Raw genomic sequence first — 20,621 nt, 5'->3', positions numbered from 1 at the left:
GCACCTGAGGCACTGTGGGGGGTATCTAAATCACTATAGGGGCACCTGAGGCACTGTGGGGGTATCTGAATCACTAAAGGGGCACCTGAGGCACTGCGGGGGGTATCTGAATCACTATAGGGGCACCTGAGGCACTGTGGGGGGTATCTGAATCACTATAGGAGCACCTGAGGCACTGTGGGGGTATCTGAATGACTATAGGGGCACCTGAGGCACTGTGGGGGTATCTGAATGACTATAGAGGCACTGTGGGGGTATCCGACTCACAATAGGGGCACCTGAGGCACTGTGGTGGTATCTGTATCACTATGGGGGCACCTGAGGCACTGTGGGGGGTATCTGAATCACTATAGGGGCACCTAAAGCACTGTGGGGGGTATCTGAATCACTATAGGGGCACCTGAGGCACTGTGGGGGTATCTGAATCACTACAGAGGAACCTGAGGCACTGTGGGGGTATCTGAATCACTATAGGGGCACCTGAGGCACTGTGGGGGTATCTGAATCACTATAGGGGCACCTGAGGCACTGTGGTGGTATCTGAATCACTATAGGGGCACCTGAGGCACTGTGGGGGTATCTGAATCACTATAGAGGCACCTGAGGCACTGTGGGGGTATCTGAATCACTATAGAGGCACCTGAGGCACTGTGGGGGTATCTGAATTACTATAGAGGCACCTGAGACACTGTGGGGGTATCTGAATCACTATAGAGGCACCTGAGGCACTGTGGTGGGTATCTGAATCACTATAGGGGCACCTGAGGCACTGTGGGGGTATCTGAATCACTATAGGGGCACCTGAGGCACTGTGGGGGTATCTGAATCACTATAGGGGCACCTGAGGCACTGTGACGGTGTGTAACTTACTACACCGATAACTCCATGAAACATATAGGACTGTGTCAGTCACTTGGATATCTTGTGCAGTTTGCGAGACCTGAACAATTCACACAAATAGTGTGAAAAACAATTGTGAAAAAAAAAAAAATATATATATATATATATCCTACAAATTGATCAACAACACAATCAAGTAGAGAAACGATTAATCTTTATTGCACAAATTTAATACAATTATTTCTATAAAATCACATACATCACTGGTTACTATACAGACAGAGAAACAACAACCAGGGGATTACACAGGGTACTGGTAATAAAGCCAGGCCACACTAGTTACTCACCAGTATGCGTGTGATAACATAGAAAAGTATTAGATTACATAGTACTCTGGCTCCATCTGCTGGCTACACACAATAATGAATATAGAGTAATTAAAGCACTTCATGCATTTCTGTGACTACCTATGGCCTTTACGCCAACATCACAGAAAGGAGAAAAAAGCAAAAGAAGCACCAAAAAAAGCCAAGGAAAAAAACAAAAGGTAAAGAGAGACCAGAAAAAGAAACTTTTGCAAAAAGTGTCGTTATAACTTTAAAAATTTAAATGATCAGTAGAGGTGAAATAAAGCAAGTTATTTCATTATTTGTGTTGTTACGATGCTTTAAAACAAAGCTGAACTCACGAGAAATTCAGGTCTCCTGAAGGCAGCTATATAACAGCTATACTTACTTGTATCCAGGTCCAGTCTCCTCAAGGCTACTATATAACAGCTATACTTACTGTATCCAGGTCCAGTCTCCTGAAGGCAGCTATATAACATCTATACTTACTGTATCCAGGTCCAGTCTCCTGGTGGCTGCTATATAACAGCTATACTTACTTGTATCCAGGTCCAGTCTCCTGAAGGCAGCTATATAACGGCTATACTTACTGTATCCAGGTCCAGTCTCCTGATGGCTGCTATATAACAGCTATACTTACTGTATCCAGGTCCAGTCTCCTGGTGGCTGCTATATAACAGCTATACTTACTTGTATCCAGGTCCAGTCTCCTGAAGGCTACTATATAACAGCTATACTTACTGTATCCAGGTCCAGTCTCCAGAAGGCTGCTATATAACAGCTATACTTACTGTATCCAGGTCCAGTCTCTTGAAGGCAGCTATATAACGGCTATAGTTACTTTATCCAGGTCCAGTCTCCTGAAGGCTGCTACATAACAGCTATACTTACTGTATCCAGGTCCAGTCTCTTGAAGGCAGCTATATAACAGCTATAGTTACTGTATCCAGGTCCAGTCTCCTGAAGGCAGCTATATAACAGCTATACTAACTGTATCCAGGTCCAGTCTCCTGAAGGCTGCTATATAACAGCTATACTTACTGTATCCAGGTCCAGTCTCTTGAAGGCAGCTATATAACAGCTATATTTACTGTATCCCGGTCCAGTCTCCTGAAGGAAGCTATATAACAGCTATATTTACTGTATCCAGGTCCAGTCTCCTGACGGCAGCTATGTAACAGCTATACTTACTGTATCCAGGTCCAGTCTCCTGAAGGCAGCTATATTTACTGTATCCAGGTCCAGTCTCCTGAAGGCAGCTATATAACAGCTATACTTACTGTATCCAGGTCCAGTCTCCTGAAGGCAGCTATATAACAGCTATATTTACTGTATCCAGGTCCAGTTTCCTGAAGGAAAAAAGCAAAAGAAGCACCAAAAAAAGCCAAGAAAAAAACAAAAGGTAAAGAGAGACCAGAAAAAGAAACTTTTGCAAAAAGTGTCGTTATAACTTTAAAAATTTAAATGATCAGTAGAGGTGAAATAAATCAAGTTATTTCATTATTTGTGTTGTTACGATGCTTTAAAACAAAGCTGAACTCACAAGAAATTCAGGTCTCCTGAAGGCAGCTATATAACAGCTATACTTGTATCCAGGTCCAGTCTCCTCAAGGCTACTATATAACAGCTATACTTACTGTATCCAGGTCCAGTCTCCTGAAGGCAGCTATATAACATCTATACTTACTGTATCCAGGTCCAGTCTCCTGATGGCTGCTATATAACAGCTATACTTACTTGTATCCAGGTCCAGTCTCCTGAAGGCAGCTATATAACGGCTATACTTACTGTATCCAGGTCCAGTCTCCTGATGGCTGCTATATAACAGCTATACTTACTGTATCCAAGTCCAGTCTCCTGGTGGCTGCTATATAACAGCTATACTTACTTGTATCCAGGTCCAGTCTCCTGAAGGCAGCTATATAACAGCTATACTTACTGTATCCAGGTCCAGTCTCCTGAAGGCTGCTATATAACAGCTATACTTACTGTATCCAGGTCCAGTCTCCTGAGAGCTACTATATAACAGCTAGACTTACTGTATCCAGGTCCAGTCTCCTGAAGGCTGCTATATAACAGCTATATTTACTGTATCCCGGTCCAGTCTCCTGAAGGCAGCTATATAACAGCTATACTTACTGTATCCCGGTCCAGTCTCCTGAAGGCAGCTATATAACAGCTATACTTACTGTATCCAGGTCCAGTCTCCTGGAGGCTGCTATATAACGGCTATACTTACTGTATCCAGGTCCAGTCTCCTGAAGGCAGCTATATAACAGCTATACTTACTGTATCCAGGTCCAGTCTCCTGAAGGCTACTATATAATAGCTATACTTACTGTATCCAGGTCCAGTCTCCTGAAGGCAGCTATATAACAGCTATACTTACTGTATCCAGGTCCAGTCTCCTGAAGGCTACTATATAACAGCTATACTTACTGTATCCAGGTCCAGTCTCCTGAAGGCTGCTATATAACAGCTATACTTACTGTATCCAGGTCCAGTCTCTTGAAGGCAGCTATATAACAGCTATAGTTACTTTATCCAGGTCCAGTCTCCTGAAGGCTGCTATATAACAGCTATACTTACTGTATCCAGGTCCAGTCTCTTGAAGGCAGCTATATAACAGCTATAGTTACTGTATCCAGGTCCAGTCTCCTGAAGGCTGCTATATAACAGCTATACTTACTGTATCCAGGTCCAGTCTCCTGAAGGCTGCTATATAACAGCTATACTTACTGTATCCCGGTCCAGTCTCCTGAAGGCAGCTATATAACAGCTATATTTACTGTATCCAGGTCCAGTCTCCTGACGGCAGCTATGTAACAGCTATACTTACTGTATCCAGGTCCAGTCTCCTGAAGGCAGCTATATTTACTGTATCCAGGTCCAGTCTCCTGAAGGCAGCTATATAACAGCTATACTTACTGTATCCAGGTCCAGTCTCCTGAAGGCAGCTATATAACAGCTATATTTACTGTATCCAGGTCCAGTTTCCTGAAGGAAAAAAGCAAAAGAAGCACCAAAAAAAGCCAAGAAAAAAACAAAAGGTAAAGAGAGACCAGAAAAAGAAACTTTTGCAAAAAGTGTCATTATAACTTTAAAAATTTAAATGATCAGTAGAGGTGAAATAAATCAAGTTATTTCATTATTTGTGTTGTTACGATGCTTTAAAACAAAGCTGAACTCACAAGAAATTCAGGTCTCCTGAAGGCAGCTATATAACAGCTATACTTGTATCCAGGTCCAGTCTCCTCAAGGCTACTATATAACAGCTATACTTACTGTATCCAGGTCCAGTCTCCTGAAGGCAGCTATATAACATCTATACTTACTGTATCCAGGTCTAGTCTCCTGATGGCTGCTATATAACAGCTATACTTACTTGTATCCAGGTCCAGTCTCCTGAAGGCAGCTATATAACGGCTATACTTACTGTATCCAGGTCCAGTCTCCTGATGGCTGCTATATAACAGCTATACTTACTGTATCCAAGTCCAGTCTCCTGGTGGCTGCTATATAACAGCTATACTTACTTGTATCCAGGTCGAGTCTCCTGAAGGCAGCTATATAACAGCTATACTTACTGTATCCAGGTCCAGTCTCCTGAAGGCTGCTATATAACAGCTATACTTACTGTATCCAGGTCCAGTCTCCTGAGAGCTACTATATAACAGCTAGACTTACTGTATCCAGGTCCAGTCTCCTGAAGGCTGCTATATAACAGCTATATTTACTGTATCCCGGTCCAGTCTCCTGAAGGCAGCTATATAACAGCTATATTTACTGTATCCCGGTCCAGTCTCCTGAAGGCAGCTATATAACAGCTATATTTACTGTATCCAAGTCCAGTCTCCTGGAGGCTGCTATATAACGGCTATACTTACTGTATCCAGGTCCAGTCTCCTGAAGGCAGCTATATAACAGCTATACTTACTGTATCCAGGTCCAGTCTCCTGAAGGCTACTATATAATAGCTATACTTACTGTATCCAGGTCCAGTCTCCTGAAGGCAGCTATATAACAGCTATACTTACTGTATCCAGGTCCAGTCTCCTGAAGGCAGCTATATAACAGCTATATTTACTGTATCCAAGTCCAGTCTCCTGGAGGCTGCTATATAACGGCTATACTTACTGTATCCAGGTCCAGTCTCCTGAAGGCAGCTATATAACAGCTATACTTACTGTATCCAGGTCCAGTCTCCTGAAGGCTACTATATAATAGCTATACTTACTGTATCCAGGTCCAGTCTCCTGAAGGCAGCTATATAACAGCTATACTTACTGTATCCAAGTCCAGTCTCCTGGAGGCTGCTATATAACGGCTATACTTACTGTATCCAGGTCCAGTCTCCTGGAGGCTGCTATATAACAGCTATACTTACTGTATCCAAGTCCAGTCTCCTGGAGGCTGCTATATAACGGCTATACTTACTGTATCCAGGTCCAGTCTCCTGAAGGCAGCTATATAACAGCTATACTTACTGTATCCAGGTCCAGTCTCCTGAAGGCAGATTTTCTGACTTGTGCTCCTTGAAAAAAACAGACTAAACACAGGAATTCTGGCCAGTACAGAGAGTCTTGGGTCAATATGTCCATCAATTACATGACTGCCTGCTGTCTTTGAGCGCTCAGACGGCCTGGGAAACACAGGACTTCCTGTTTTCTGACTGTTTCCTGTTTTTTGAGAAAAAAAAACTGTCAGAAAACAGGAAGTGCCGTGTTCTCCATGATAACTAAACAAAAAAAATGAATGTATATTGCAAACTTTATATCACATATACTGTTGATTTAGATATTGAAAGTTAAAACAATAGTGACACTTTAAGGAAAACACATTATTACTGTTGCCTTACTTCACCAGTATCCCTGGGACCGCCTGACACGTACTTCGTCAGGAGCTGTCTAAACCACTATAGGGGCACCTGAAGTACTGTGACAGTGTGTAACTTACCAGGCACAGATCTCCATGAAACAGATAGGACTGTGTCAGTCACTTGGATATCTCGTACAATTTGCAAGAGACCTGAACAATTGTGGTCTCGTAATGTGCTTTCATACAAATCTATCATAGCCTGCATAAGAATTGTGACAATATGAATATGTATGTGATGATGGGACATAAGCGCCTTGTGGCACTTGTGGCTGTCACTTCAAGTCTCTGTTCACATCTGCATCCTGCAATAGGAAACGGCAGCTTAACTGCAGTGTGGATTACATCTCCAAGCAAGTCTACCCACTGGGAGCCAATGACTCCCTGCCCTGTTGTGCAGTCTTGTAGACTGTAGACACTTCAAATCTGTGGCCTAGAAGGCTCGAAACAGGAGCCTCACAGGCTGCTACTGGCCATAAGTGAGCTACTGCCTGGGCAATGCCAAACCTTGTGGGAACAGGGTTAGATGAGTACTCTTTTTTTGTTAGGCTATTCTTACTGTATGGGGCACCTTGTGCTTGTGGGGGCCACTAATGGGAAAATTTTAAGCGACTCTGTACCCACAATCGGATAGCTGCTTTTAATCCAAGATTATGTCCTAAAAACAACTTTTAATCCAGCAGTGCTGTGTCTAACGGCCGGGGCTTACATTTGTATATGCATTAGGCTGGCACACCCTCTCCGTCCTTCCTCCCCACCCTTCTTATTATTAGGAATGATCCAGGAACATTTACAGCTGTTTGAGCTTTGCACAGGTGTCTTAACGATCCAGCCCATGTGCCGGGCTGCCACAGGTGGGGAATAGGAAGCAATCTGCCTGGAGCATTCCTAATAATGAGGAGGGTGGGGAGGAAGGACAGGGAGGTGGTGCCAGCCTAATGCATATACAGATGTAAGCCCCGGCTGTTAGACACAGCGCTGCCAGATTAAAAGTCGTTTTTAGGACAATAACTGCATCCCCTGCCGAATAGACCCCAGGACAGATCTTGGATTAAAAGCAGCTATCCGAAGGTACAAGGGGTTTGGGGGGTCAGATTGTGGGTACAGAGTCACTTTAAAGGAGTAGTCCGGACTCAGTCAACTTCTCGCAGGGGCAGGGGAGAGAGTAACAGTGAAGTATTGCTTACCTCTCCCCGTACCTGTAATGAGCAGCGGGACCCCTGCCGGAAGGCACCCCCCGAGTTGTGCTGATGGACAGCCCGCTCAGCCAATCAGTGAGTGAAGCGATGTCCCACTCCAGTCCCTGACTAGCTGAGCCGGGTTGTGACACGTGCAGCGCCAGACATCTCAGAGCTGCGATCTGGGCTGAAGAGGCACAGGGAGAGGTGAGTTATTACTCTTTGTTACTTTCCCCAAAAAAATTATAACAGGGAGGCTGGACTTCTCCTGTAAGTCTGATTGATTGCCATTTGACTGCTGCTGCCTGGAGAAGGTGAACGCAGCCCTAGGGAGTCCAGGATGGATACAGCCCCCCCCTGTAATCCCTTGTGGTAACTGCACTGTTATCTGTTAACTGTTATATACTGTGCACACAACCTGATTAGAGGCGGGGTCACTGATAGTATTGGTGTACAGAAGCTTCATTCAGTCATAGTAAAGCAGTATTATTCAGCCACTATATGGTCATATTATGTTTCCTTAGTAACACCCTGTACGACCCCTCTAAGTGGCGGGAGCTGCACAGCCAAATCACCAACTTCACAAACTCTCCAAGAATGTACTACCTGGTCTAACCTGTCTATGACTGCGGGTACAGCCTTGTCCCGCCCTCTGCATGACGCTCATTGGTCCAGCTCCTTACCATATTGACACGATTGGTCCGTCGATCTGTCACTCATTCTCTCAGTTCCTGGATTCTTCGTTGCTCTCTCCTGGACGCTGTCAGTGTGCTCTCCGTGATTGGTCGCCGCTGCTCAGTTGTCTCATTTGATTGGCTACTCCCGCTCTGTCATGCCTCGTGATTGGCTGCGCATCTTATTAAGGAAGTCTATTCTGCGTTTCTGTGATTGGCTGTAAAAGATTTAACTCCAGATTTTCATTGGCCACTGTAGGAGCGCCTGACACGCGATTGGATGTCCTCGCTGACTGGTTTCCTCTGCCTGGGTGTTGGCCGCCATCTTGCTGTCACTCTGTGCGGAAGCCGCTCCCGTTTTCGGACATGGCTACCCGGCTCCCGGCCTGTGTGGTGGACTGCGGCACGGGGTGAGCGCTCTGCGGCTGTCACTGAGGAGAGGGACTGTGAGGGTGAAGAGGGGGGTGAGAGGTCAACCGACCGGCTGAATGACGAGGCCGGGTATGAGGAGGGTGCGGTGCGGGGGTGTGCGGACTGCTGCAGGGTATGAGGGGTGGCTGTGTGAGGCTCTATAAGCGGGTGAGGGAGTGTATAAGCGGGTGTATGACGGGTGAGGGAGTGTATAAGCGGGTGTATGACGGGGGAGGGGGTATATAGGCGGTTAAGGGGGTATATAAGCGGGTGTATGACGGGTGAGGGGGTATATAAGCGGGTGTATGACGGATGGGGGGTATATAAGCGGGTGTATGACGGGTGAGAGGGTATATAAGCGGGTGTATGACGGGTGGGGGGTATATAAGCGGGTGTATGACGGGTGAGGGAGTGTATAAGCGGGTGTATGGCGGGTGAGGGAGTGTATAAGCGGGTGTATGACGGGTGGGGGGTATATAAGCGGGTGTATGACGGGTGAGGGTCTATGTCATAGAGCCCATGGGGGGGATGTCCATCAGACGCGGTGGATGTCAGTCATGTGACGCATCCGCCATGCAGTTTTATGTATATGTGCGATATCCTGCAGGAACGCGATGGGGGTCCACACAACATGGGGGGTGTCGTACAAGACGGTGCGGAGTATGGGGGTGTCGTAGAGGACGGTGCGGAGTATGGGGGTGTCGTAGAGGACGGTGCGGAGTATGGGGGTGTCGCAGAGGGCGGTGCGGAGTATGGGGGTGTCGCAGAGGGCGGTGCGGAGTATGGGGGTGTCGCAGAGGGCGGTGCGGAGTATGGGGGTGTCGCAGAGGGCGGTGCGGAGTATGGGGGTGTCGCAGAGGGCGGTGCGGAGTATGGGGGTGTCGCAGAGGGCGATGTACATAATTCAGCAGGAGTTCTTGTTCCATAAAGCAAAATAAAAACACACTAGGTATCTTGACTGCAAGGAGCTGTTAAACATGACACATACACGAGTATCAAGACAGTGTGACGCAAGTTGGGCAAGAGTATCCCAGGTGAGGAGTGGCCCTGCAGAAGAGCGGCTGGAGGTGTGGAGTGGTCTGCCCCTCCTCCCCACCGGAGGACAGGCTGTATATAGTTAGTAGCCCCCGGATGGACAGGCTGAATACGGTTAGTGGCCCCCCCAGAGGACAGACTGTATATAGTTAGTGACCCCCTGGAGGATAGGCCGTATACGGTAAATGGCTAGTGGCCTCCTGGAAGACAAGTTATACGGTTAGTGCCCCGGAGGACAGGCTGTATATAGTTAGCGACCCCCTGGAGGACAGGCTGTATATAGTTAGCGACCCTCTGGAGGACAGGCATTATATGTTTTGTGACACCCCCTCCCTCCAGAGCACAGGCTGTATACGGTTAGTGGCCCCCCAGAGGACAGGCTGCACATAGTCGAGGGCGTCCTCGTGCAGGTTGTGGGATTTCCTTATATGTAGATATGAGGAGAAGCAGAAGTCTTGTGTAACAGGAAGTGTCGGGTGCGGACAGTTTTGCAGCCTGCTGGCTGTGCAGAGGCTCCGTGTGTGGACGCAGCTTTGCGGCAGGGGTCTCCCTGTGTCATCTGTTCGGGGGTCCTCACTTGCTCTATAGTGGGGGCTGTATTCTGGACTCGTCTTATGGCTTCTTGTTTCTGTGACTCACTGACCACAGCACAGGATGTGGGGGCAGCTGAGTGTGGGGGAGGGGAGGAAGAGTGGCCTCTGTCAGGTAGTGAGCGTTCTTTATCAGGACGCGTCTCGTCTTGTCATCTCAGGTACATACATTCCTCGGCCCATCAGCTCTTCTCTCTTTCAGGTATACTAAGCTTGGATATGCCGGGAACACAGAGCCGCAGTTTATCATCCCATCATGTGAGTATTCACCTTCTCGTACACTCACAGCATTCTGTGCTATGTAGGTGGCCACTCGCCTGAGATGAAGCATCTGATCATTGCTGCAATCCCATAATGGCCCTGCTCCATAGTGTGACCACTCTTAGGGCCCTATTCCACCGGACGATTATTGTTCAGATTATCGTTAAATCGTTCGAATCTAAACGATAATCATTCGGTTGAAATGCAGCTAACAATTAACGACCGAACGAGAAATCGTTGATCGCTTTATAAGACCTGGACCTATTTTTATCGTTGCTCGTTCGCAAAACGTTCGCAAATCGTTCGCATTGAATAAGACATCGTTTGGTCGTTCGCAATAGATACGAACGCAATAGCGAATAAATAGCGAAGAAAAACGATCGCAATTACGATTATAAGTAACGATTATCGTTCCATGGAAATGAGTGAACGTTTTCAGGTCTTTCGCAATAGCGGTCGTTTGAGATCGTTAATCGTTAACGATTATGCAAACGATAATCGTCCGGTGGAATAGGGCCCTTACAGTATAGACCCCATAGTGTGACCGCTCTTACAGTATATACACCATAGTGTGACCGCTCTTACAGTATAGACTCCATAGTGTGACCGCTCTTACAGTATATACACCATAGTGTGACCGCTCTTACAGTATAGACTCCATAGTGTGACTGCTCTTACAGTATAGACTCCATAGTGTGACCGCTCTTACAGTATATACTCCATAGTGTGACCGCTCTTACAGTATATACCCCATAGTGTTACCGCTCTTACAGTATATACCCCATAGTGTGACCGCTCTTACAGTATATACCCCATAGTGTGACCGCTCTTACAGTATATACCCCATAGTGTGACCGCTCTTACAGTATATACCCCATAGTGTGACCGCTCTTACAGTATATACCCCATAGTGTGACCGCTCTTACAGTATAGACGCCATAGTGTTAGCAGAAAAAGTTCATGCTATGCGGACACAGTAGTGATAACTTCTTACACCTTCTGCAGGTATTGCTATCAAGGAATCTGCAAAAGTTGGAGACCAAGCTCAGAGGCGTTTGATGAAAGGAGTGGATGACCTGGATTTCTTCATTGGGGATGAAGCGATAGACAAGCCAACATATGCCACAAAGGTAAGAAGTGTACAGGCAATGAGACTTCCCACATTTACTAAAAGGCAGCAGGCGCTCAATCTTTAGAATATGTGACCTTTACTGCGCATTTATTGCCTTATACTATGTACTGTCTGTTAGGAACAAGAAATTATTTTTTGCTATAAATAAAAAAAGATCTGATTTATAAAGAAAGGCAGCAGGCTCCAACTAAGTGTTCCCCCTGTATTACCCTGGACGTCAGCTGCTGTGCAGCACTTACATCTGGATGGCACATGTGTTTTCTGTGAATTGAAACCGCTTGTGTTCCTTCTCTGCATAGTGGCCAATTCGTCATGGAATTGTGGAAGACTGGGATCTCATGGAGCGCTTCATGGAGCAAGTTATATTCAAGTATCTACGAGCTGAGCCAGAAGATCATTACTTCCTCCTGGTAAGAGCATGAGAGCTATCACTTCTATGTGGTGTAGTATAGAGGATCTGTCAGCTGTCCTCCTGTGTGGTGTGGTATAGAGGGTCTGTCAGCTCTCCTCCTGTGTGGTGTGGTATAGAGGGTCTGTCAGCTCTCCTCCTGTGTGGTATAGAGGGTCTGTCAGCTCTCCTCCTGTGTGGTGTAGTACAGAGGATCTGTCAGCTCTCCTGTGTGGTGTAGTATAGAGGATCTGTCAGCTCTTCTCCTGTGTGGTGTTTTATAGAGCGTCTGTCAGCTCTCCTCCTGTGTGGTGTTGTATAGAGGATCTTTCAGCTTTCCTCCTGTGTGGTGTAGTATAGAGGATCTGTCAGCTCTTCTCCTGTGTGGTGTTTTATAGAGCGTCTGTCAGCTCTCCTCCTGTGTGGTGTTGTATAGAGGATCTTTCAGCTTTCCTCCTGTGTGGTGTTGTATAGAGGATCTGTAAGCTCTCCTCCTGTGTGGTGTAGTATAGAGGATCTGTCAGCTCTCCTCCTGTGTGGTGTAGTATAGAGGATCTGTCAGCTCTCCTCCTGTGTGGTGTAGTATAGAGGAATAGAGGATCTGTCAGCCCCCCTCCTGTGTGGTGTAGTATAGAGGATCTGTCAGCTCTCCCCCTAAATAGAACTGAGCTGCAAAACCACATCCAAACCGAGGACAGATGTGGGTCTGTTTCTGGAATAAAACGTCCATGTTTTTCTAAGCAGGTTATAACCCCTTTAACCCCTTCATGTCGCCCATATGGCCATATATGTTCTGATGTCCCGTGCAGTCAGAATGTATATATACGTTCCTGGCATGAAGTGGGATTTCAATGTGTGTGGCATTTTTTTCAGTGCTAGTAGCAGCGCATACCCTATAAGCGCCAGAAGCTTGTACAATGTTGAGATTTAAGCGTGTAGATCACAGGAGTGGTCCTTGTCACTGACCAATCAGAGCCCCCTGAATGTTTCTGCAGGGGTTGGGATCAGTCTCCCTGACAGTCGGAGCTCTATTACCCATTCCCATGCTGTCTACTTGGCGATCTTCTCATAGGTTCCTAGGCCTCAGGCAGACTCTAGTAGTAGAGCACCAATCTCGGTAATAAATACTACGCAAGAGCCTAGCAGTGACCAGTATAAGCAATCTAATGATGACTTAGAAAAGTCCCCTAAAAGGGAAAAAAAAACTTTAATAAAAATTACAAAGCCTATTCCCCTATAAAAATTTTAACACACCACCCCCCCCCCCCCCTCCTATTTTACAACTAAAATTAATAAACAAACACATTTGGTATTGTAGTGGGCAGAATTGTGCAAACTGTTCAAAATTACTGATATTGTTTCCAGATGGTGAACGGCATAAACAAAGAGAAAAGGAAACTGCATTTTTTGACAGCAAAAATTAATATATCATTTCTATCTACTCCAATATGGTACCAATAAAAACTATAGATCATGACTATAGAAAATGACCCCGAGCAGCCTCGTAGGTGGAAAAAAGGAGTTATGTCTCTTAGGAGGCGCGAGGGGAGCGCTGCTGCAGAGTGACCTGGACTTATGTGCATCATGGTCATGAAGGGGTTAATGCCCTGTGAAATATCAATTCTAGACTCGCTCTTTTGATAACACTGTATTGTTTTTTCTCTTCAGTATTCATGAACACATTGATTGATGGCTGTTGCTGAACTGTTGAGGTTCGGAGAACATTGCCGAACCCGAACAGTTTGGCAGGTCCGCTCAATAGTTAGGTCAGGAGATTGGACTTGTCCTGTTCATTCCCATATAGGCATTTACAAACTACTCACACTTTGGTTTTGAGGCAGTTGTGTTTCTCTTCAATTGTGGTCTCTTCTATGCTTTTCCCCGCTCTCTTTTCTGTGTGGCCCCTGTCTGCTGCCGTCCATTTTTTAATGTGATCCCTGACTTGTTCCTATAACTCTTGGTCTTGTCTCCATAGACTGAGCCGCCTCTGAACACTCCAGAGAACAGGGAATACACTGCAGAGATCATGTTTGAGTCTTTCAATGTCCCAGGGTTGTACATAGCGGTTCAGGTGAGTCGTCTGCTCCTTCCTGCCAGTGTGAGTTTATTTAGAGGATTCTGCCCACAATCTAATATCCAGTGTCCTTTCTCTTCAGGCTGTACTTGCTTTGGCTGCTTCTTGGACATCCAGGCAGGTTGGTGAACGCACACTAACCGGGACAGTGATAGACAGCGGTGATGGTGTGACACACGTCATTCCTGTGGTGAGTACCATCGTGAGAGGGATAGGTTTGACACATTAGTTTCATATTTCTGTTAATCTGATTTTAAATAGTTATTCAGCGACTGGTACCAAACTTCTGTGTCTGATGGGGGGGCTTACTGCAAACTGGCTTAAAAACTGCTTAACGTGAAAGTAGTCACATGGTTCCCAGCAGCCAATCCAAGTCTTTCAAAAATGCCTAGTCAAGACATGGCATTTGTTCACACTTTCGCATAGATCTTTGAACCTCCATTTTCTGCTGTTCATTGTCTGTGTCTTGCAGGCTGAAGGCTACGTCATCGGGAGTTGCATCAAGCACATCCCTATTGCTGGCCGAGACATTACCTACTTCATCCAGCAGCTGCTCAGAGATCGAGAGGTGGGAATTCCGCCAGAGCAGTCCCTGGAGACGGCCAAAGCTGTAAAGGTAAAAGAAACTACACAGAATGGTTAGGTCTAGTTCTGCATACTGTGTCCTGTATTTTAATGGAGCAGGAGCACGGGGACAAACTTTCTTTAGCCACCTGTAGACATTAGATTGAAGATATAGATCCCACTATACCACCTCCCATGTTGGTTACATGGCTATGTTGGCGGATTTTCCCGTATGTGTGGGAACTAGAGAATCAGGCATCCTGCACATCCCAGAAACCCACTCGCCTTGTTTTTTTACTCTCCACCTTTTATAACAGGAGCGTTTCAGCTACGTCTGTCCTGACTTGGTAAAAGAATTCAGTAAATACGATACAGACAGCAGCAAGTGGATTAAGCAATACAGCGGCATCAATGCTGTGTCCAAGAAAGAGTTCTGCATCGATGTTGGGTACGAGAGATTTCTGGGCCCTGAGATCTTCTTCCACCCTGAGGTCAGTGTGGTTATTTGTTTTGTGGATTTCTATCGCAGAGATGCTATATAGAAAAGAGCAGATCTTGAACATCCTCGAGTGCGTCCTAATCTGGAAGTCTCAGCATTTGATTACCAGTGGCTGATGAAGTTATGGCCCTATTCCACGGGCCGTCTAGAGGAGCAAACGAGCACTCTCAGCGCTCGTTTGCTCCTTGCTGCCGCCGCTATTCAACGTGGCGGGAGGGGCGGGGGGGCTGCCCATAGGATACAGCAGCGTCTGCTGCCGATGCTTCTATTCAAGGGAGAGACGGCAGAAGATCGTTGCTGTATCAGTCGCTTGTTTTTCAACATGTTGAAAAACATGTCATCAGTTCTTCTATCCTTTTTTTCAGAAAAAAAAAACTCAGTTCCTATGATTTAATATCAGTTTCCATACGTTTATAGTTTCCATACGTTTATTTGATTAGTTGACGTCATTTTTTTCCTCTTCAGCATTACAGGGGGCGATCTATATAGGGAGCAGCAGGACACCGGAGCCCTCTTCTGTGGGCAGCAATACATGGGGGCATCTCCTACTACAGGAATGGGGAACCTTGGCTCTCCAGCTGTTGCAAAACTACAAATCCCATCATGCCTGGATATCCCAGACATGATTAGAGTTGAAGTTTTGCAGCAGCTGGAGAGCCAAGGTTCCCTACCCCTGTCCTATAGTGCTGCACTGTAGAGAGGAGCTGGGGGGCTTCCCCCCCTGCAAGGGGACGCTCTGCTTCATGGCCAGGGTGACAAGTGTTAATGGCGGGGGGGGGGGGGGGGGGGGGCGTGCACGGACAGGGACATCTGTATGGAGCGCCGGAGGAAGCATAATGCGTGCGTCTGTGCACGACATGCCTCTGGCGCGTCACTTTAGTGAAGGCAGTGCCGGATAGCTGTAGTGTTCTGACGTGCGGTCTGTCTGTCAGTCCGGCGGCATCAGTTGTAGAACGGATCATCCGAATATCCCATTGAAAACAATGGGATCAGTTCAGAGATACGTTTCCCTCTGGTGATTCTCTACTGCGCCGGAGGGAAACGCCGGCGGATGGACGAATGTGTGTAAACTAGGCCTTATCAGATACAATCCCATGTATGAATACAAAAGACGTGTAAATGCACCGAGAAGCCATTGAATACGGACCCTCATTCCAGAGTTCAATAAACATAATTAATTTGTAAAAATCTGCCTGTAAATTGTAGTTGATTTCAGATAGAACTAAGTTTCCTATGAATATATTTCAAAAGTTTATGAACAGTAACCTTGCTTCCTTATGATTGCAGAAGTAATAAATATGTCGGCTATTATACTGTATTCTATACAATTCACAAAACAGTAACATGGGAACGCTTTGATAAAGAAACTAGAGCCAATGCACATTTTTCCTTGTGTTATTTGAATTCAGCACATAAAAAAAATCATTAAGAAATGGATAATTTTAATTCTGAACCAGTGTCAAGACTTTTAGGTTCAGATGCACTGGCGCATGCTCAGGATCAGCTCATCTCTAGTGCTGTATGATGGGCAAGCATTAGGCCCATAGGATTCTCTCTCTAGGTCCCCAGTTACTGAACATGACAGATTTTAAGTTATAATCATTTTTCTCTCTTGTTTTTAGTTTGCAAATCCAGATTTCACTCAGCCCATCTCAGAAGTTGTAGATGAAGTCATTCAGAACTGCCCCATTGATGTCCGACGTCCTCTCTACAAGGTGATTGGATTATTGTGGTCAGTTTTTCTATTTTATAGTTGTGTATGATACTGACTGCTCTCTTATCTGTACAGAATATTGTCCTCTCTGGCGGCTCCACCATGTTCAGGGACTTTGGCCGCCGTCTGCAGAGAGACCTGAAGAGAACAGTTGATGCTAGACTAAAGCTGAGTGAGGAGCTTAGCGGAGGTCGTCTAAAGGTGAGTCTGTAATGTTATTAGAGGGCATTAGGACACACATGTCTATGTATATGGGAAACACTTTTTTAGTGTTTTTACTTCTACAAGTAATCTTGAGATTGTGTGTTTTTTTTTTTTTTTTTTTTATTTATGCTAAGTCTTGGTTTGTACTGTCAGTGTGTCAGGTCACATGATTTCCACTGTTCAGTGTAGAGGGATGCAGATCAGGGGTATAGGGCTAACAAGGCAACAATTCCACACCCTGTTAGAATAGGGCTCATGAATGGAAACTTGACAGGCGTGGGATGTTGCCTTAGCAACACAATTTCTTTATTTTTTTTTTCTGGCATCAGTTACATGTCTCCACATTGAACTCTGGTGAGAAAAACAGCAGCAATAGTGACAGGTACCATTTAAGGCCTTATGTGGTGATTCACAACTGCAGGGGCTCTGGGGTAAAAATATAGTGACTTCATTCTGTAAGCTACACTGTGCAGTAGATGATGAAAACTCCGCCAGACTAGACAGTCACATGGGTGGTCCTACGTAGAAGAGCCCCTGCATCTGCTGTGCTGCTGTCCCTATGACAGTTGACGCACAGAGTGTTGTTATTTATATATATATATATATATATATATATATATATATATATATATATAAAACTACACACAAATACACCCCCACACCCTTACATTGCAATTTTGTTTGGGTGAGTGGCATTTTTTTTTTAAATTGCAATCTTCCTACCAAAAAAAGCGTAGAAAATCTATGTGGATGTGTGTGGGTGTTTCTTTTGGCATTCCTCCATAGAAATCATTGAATCACATGCCACATAAAAAAATGCCTCTACTCATACACTATTTTTGGAAACACAAGGAATACACAGCTGGAGAAGCTGTACAAGGCAGGCCTGAACTCTGGTTTGACGGCCATCTACTAAGTTTCAATAATGTGTGAACATAGCCTTTCTGTGTTTTTTTTTTTTTTTTTTTTTTTTTTTTTTTTTTTTTTTTTAAATCCACTCCTGGTTTTGGTTGAAAAATACTGGGGAACGTAGCCTATAGTGTATTAACTAAGCAACCAAATAAGTTAATCTTTCTTTTTCCTTTAGCCTAAGCCAATTGATGTGCAGGTGATCACCCACCACATGCAACGTTACGCCGTCTGGTTTGGAGGCTCCATGCTGGCATCTACAGTAAGTCCATGACTGTTTCTGTCTTTACCCAGTGCCAGAATGTTTGTAAGTGATGGTGAATGGAGGCCATTGCCCCTAAGGCCCCGTTCACACAGAGCAAGAGGGGCGGAATGCTGTTAGCCTCCGTGTCATAATGACACACAAAGAAGAGTCCTGACATGGTATATAACCAAAAATACAGTAGCGGTATTATAGTGGGGCAAAAATACCACTGTAAATGCGCTAAATGTGTGGTGTAATTTGTACCAGATAACTCTTGCCTGATTAATAATAATTCTTATTAAAAAAAAAAATCATATAGAATCATAGTATTGTGGATGAGACCCAGATGCATATTACACATAATAGCTTTCACATACAATGTGTGGACAGACTGACATTTTTCCATAGACTTTAATGTAGCACATTAGTAGATTCATAATGCATTGTATACCTATTTTGCCTTTATTCTACTATGTGTGAACATGACCTAATAGGCACAAGTACTAATTCCTAGCGCCTGATCCACATCATGAAAAATAGATGAAACACATCAGTACACATCCTCACCCGAGTCACAGAGGACTCGTCCTCTCAGCAAACACCTTGACGCCCGCTTTGATCCTTCATCCATGTAATGGAGTCTTTAGTCCGTAAGATCAGACGGCTCAGAGAGGAATCTTTTTGCACAAATTGACAATTTCCTCCTTTCTTTTCAGCCCGAGTTTTACCAGGTTTGCCACACGAAAAAGGATTATGAAGAGATCGGGCCCAGCATCTGCCGTCACAATCCAGTGTTTGGGGTCATGTCTTAAATCATGGAATGGTGATGGTCGCTGTTGTCATGTTCTTGGGGAGAAGATGGGGTGGGGACATCTCCTCAAGGGCTGCTGTGAGCAGCTTGCACCGTTCCCATGTGACCCGCATCATGCCAGAGTTGTCCTCATATTACGGTTCAATAAAAAACAAAAGCTCTGGGCTTTAGTTCTGTGCCTGGTATTTTGTATGGACTTCTGTTCCTCATGGGTGACACCTCTGTCTGCCGCTTCCTGTGACCGGTCATAGGAATCGCTTTTTGTATCTTTTTATTGGGGCCATTGAGTAAGTTTTGGCTCCTGGCAGAGAGGCTCTATAAGAATCAGTCCCTCTGCATTCAGTCTGCTTGTGTCCTAGACCCTGCCGCCTCTGTTCTTTGCTTGCACACAGCTGGACCGTATCTGCAAATGTCTAGTGGTTTTCATTGATAATAATTAAATGGTAAATTTTGTTTTGTGACGCCTGAGATCATTCCAATAAAGGGCAGCATATCTTTTCTACGAGCATCTCTGCTGTTTCTATATGTTCATACTTAACATGTTACGTTTCTGTATATCCACAGGGTGGATGTAGCGTCTGTATAAGCTGTGAGGGGCTCTACGTGGCAGGTAGACACCTTGGATCAGGTTGGAGGGGCGCAGCTATTGACTAGGGGTGACATTTACAGGCGCAGGGTTCATCCTCACTCCGTGTACGTTCCAGGGAAGGTTAATACAACTGAGTCTGTAGAAAAGCTATTATGGATCCTCTGACGCACTTTTTTCTTTTTTTTTTTTTTTCTTGAGGGTCAGAGAACAGAATGTTTCTGAAAAACCTCTAAAGTTCTTGAGTGTGAACACAGCCATAGAAGAACTGCTGTGCATTACACAGAAGGGTTAGCTTCCCTTAAGGGCCTTTTACACCTTGCAATTATGAGCAGATCCTTATTGGTCCTTGCATTGGGCGTGGGTTTTAAAAAGACCCTTGGTTTTTACTTCTTCTGTGAGTATTCATTTCAGTCCTGCCTGCAGCATCCAGTGATGACCTCCTTAAAACCTATGTCCTGACTCCTGCTGTACAGTCTTGTAGCCACTTCACTAGTCCTGCTCTATGATAAATGGTCTTGTGTGACCAGATTTACACTTCAGCCCTGAGCCTGTTTTTTCTGGGGCAGCAAGAAGTCGTCTCTGAAAGAACAATGAAAGGCATCAGCAATGCACTTCAAACACCCCAAACAGGACCCGGAGAACAGATACAGGGTGACAAACCTAAGGGATCGGTACTAATAAAAGTGCAACAGGAGCTGGATTTTCAGGGTACTCAGAAAAAGTGATGGGGAGAGATTATAGCTATTTGCTGCCAGTGACTGGAACTGAATTGTTCATTGTGCAGCTGTGTATATAGTACTGTGTATATTATACTGTACTGTGTATATGTCAGTTGAGGCTTATGATAATGTAGGCAGATTCTCTTTATGAAAGGGAAGTCTGAATGCTCTTAGGACAACATGCAGATCAGGACTTCAGTGCTTGTCAATAAGACAATGGTGTCTCCAGTGCTGGTGTTTTACCATAGCTAAAGTGTGGCGTGCTGCACCTCACCATCCCATCTTATGTATCCTCTTACTGACAGACCTTCACCACCTGATGTGGCTTCATCCTTCTCATAGATCTTCCCCATTTTGGTTTGGTGCTTTGTGCTTACCATCTTACCACGTCTCTTTATTTGGTATTTTCTCTTAAACCTTCTGTCAGTTTATTTGGTGCCTCATCCTCCTTGTCGCTGCTTATAGCTCCTTACCTGAATATCTGGCTCCTTCCCAATATTTGTCACCTCAGTTTGTAACTTCAGCCCCCTTTAGTTCCTCATCTGGTCTGTCTTTTCTCCTTA

The 20,621-nt window shown here is 45.2% G+C and overlaps 1 protein-coding gene across 1 annotated transcript; it reads left to right on the top strand.

Annotated features, from left to right (window-relative positions):
- Window positions 1-8,216: 8,216 nt before the first annotated feature.
- Window positions 8,217-19,255, top strand: ACTR3 (actin related protein 3). Its single transcript, XM_069982505.1, has 12 exons — window positions 8,217-8,324; window positions 10,153-10,208; window positions 11,217-11,341; window positions 11,643-11,753; window positions 13,707-13,802; window positions 13,888-13,995; window positions 14,278-14,421; window positions 14,687-14,860; window positions 16,491-16,583; window positions 16,658-16,783; window positions 17,874-17,957; window positions 18,656-19,255. The coding sequence occupies exons 1-12, from the start codon at window positions 8,281-8,283 to the stop codon at window positions 18,749-18,751; spliced, it is 1,257 nt and encodes a 418-aa protein (XP_069838606.1). The 5' UTR covers window positions 8,217-8,280; the 3' UTR covers window positions 18,752-19,255.
- The last annotated feature ends 1,366 nt before the right edge of the window (window positions 19,256-20,621 follow it).

The sequence above is a fragment of the Dendropsophus ebraccatus genome, chromosome 9, assembly GCF_027789765.1.
Source record: "Dendropsophus ebraccatus isolate aDenEbr1 chromosome 9, aDenEbr1.pat, whole genome shotgun sequence".
NCBI lineage: Eukaryota > Metazoa > Chordata > Amphibia > Anura > Hylidae > Dendropsophus > Dendropsophus ebraccatus.
Note: the sequence above shows the minus strand (reverse complement) of the source record. Positions and strands in the feature narration are given on the sequence as shown.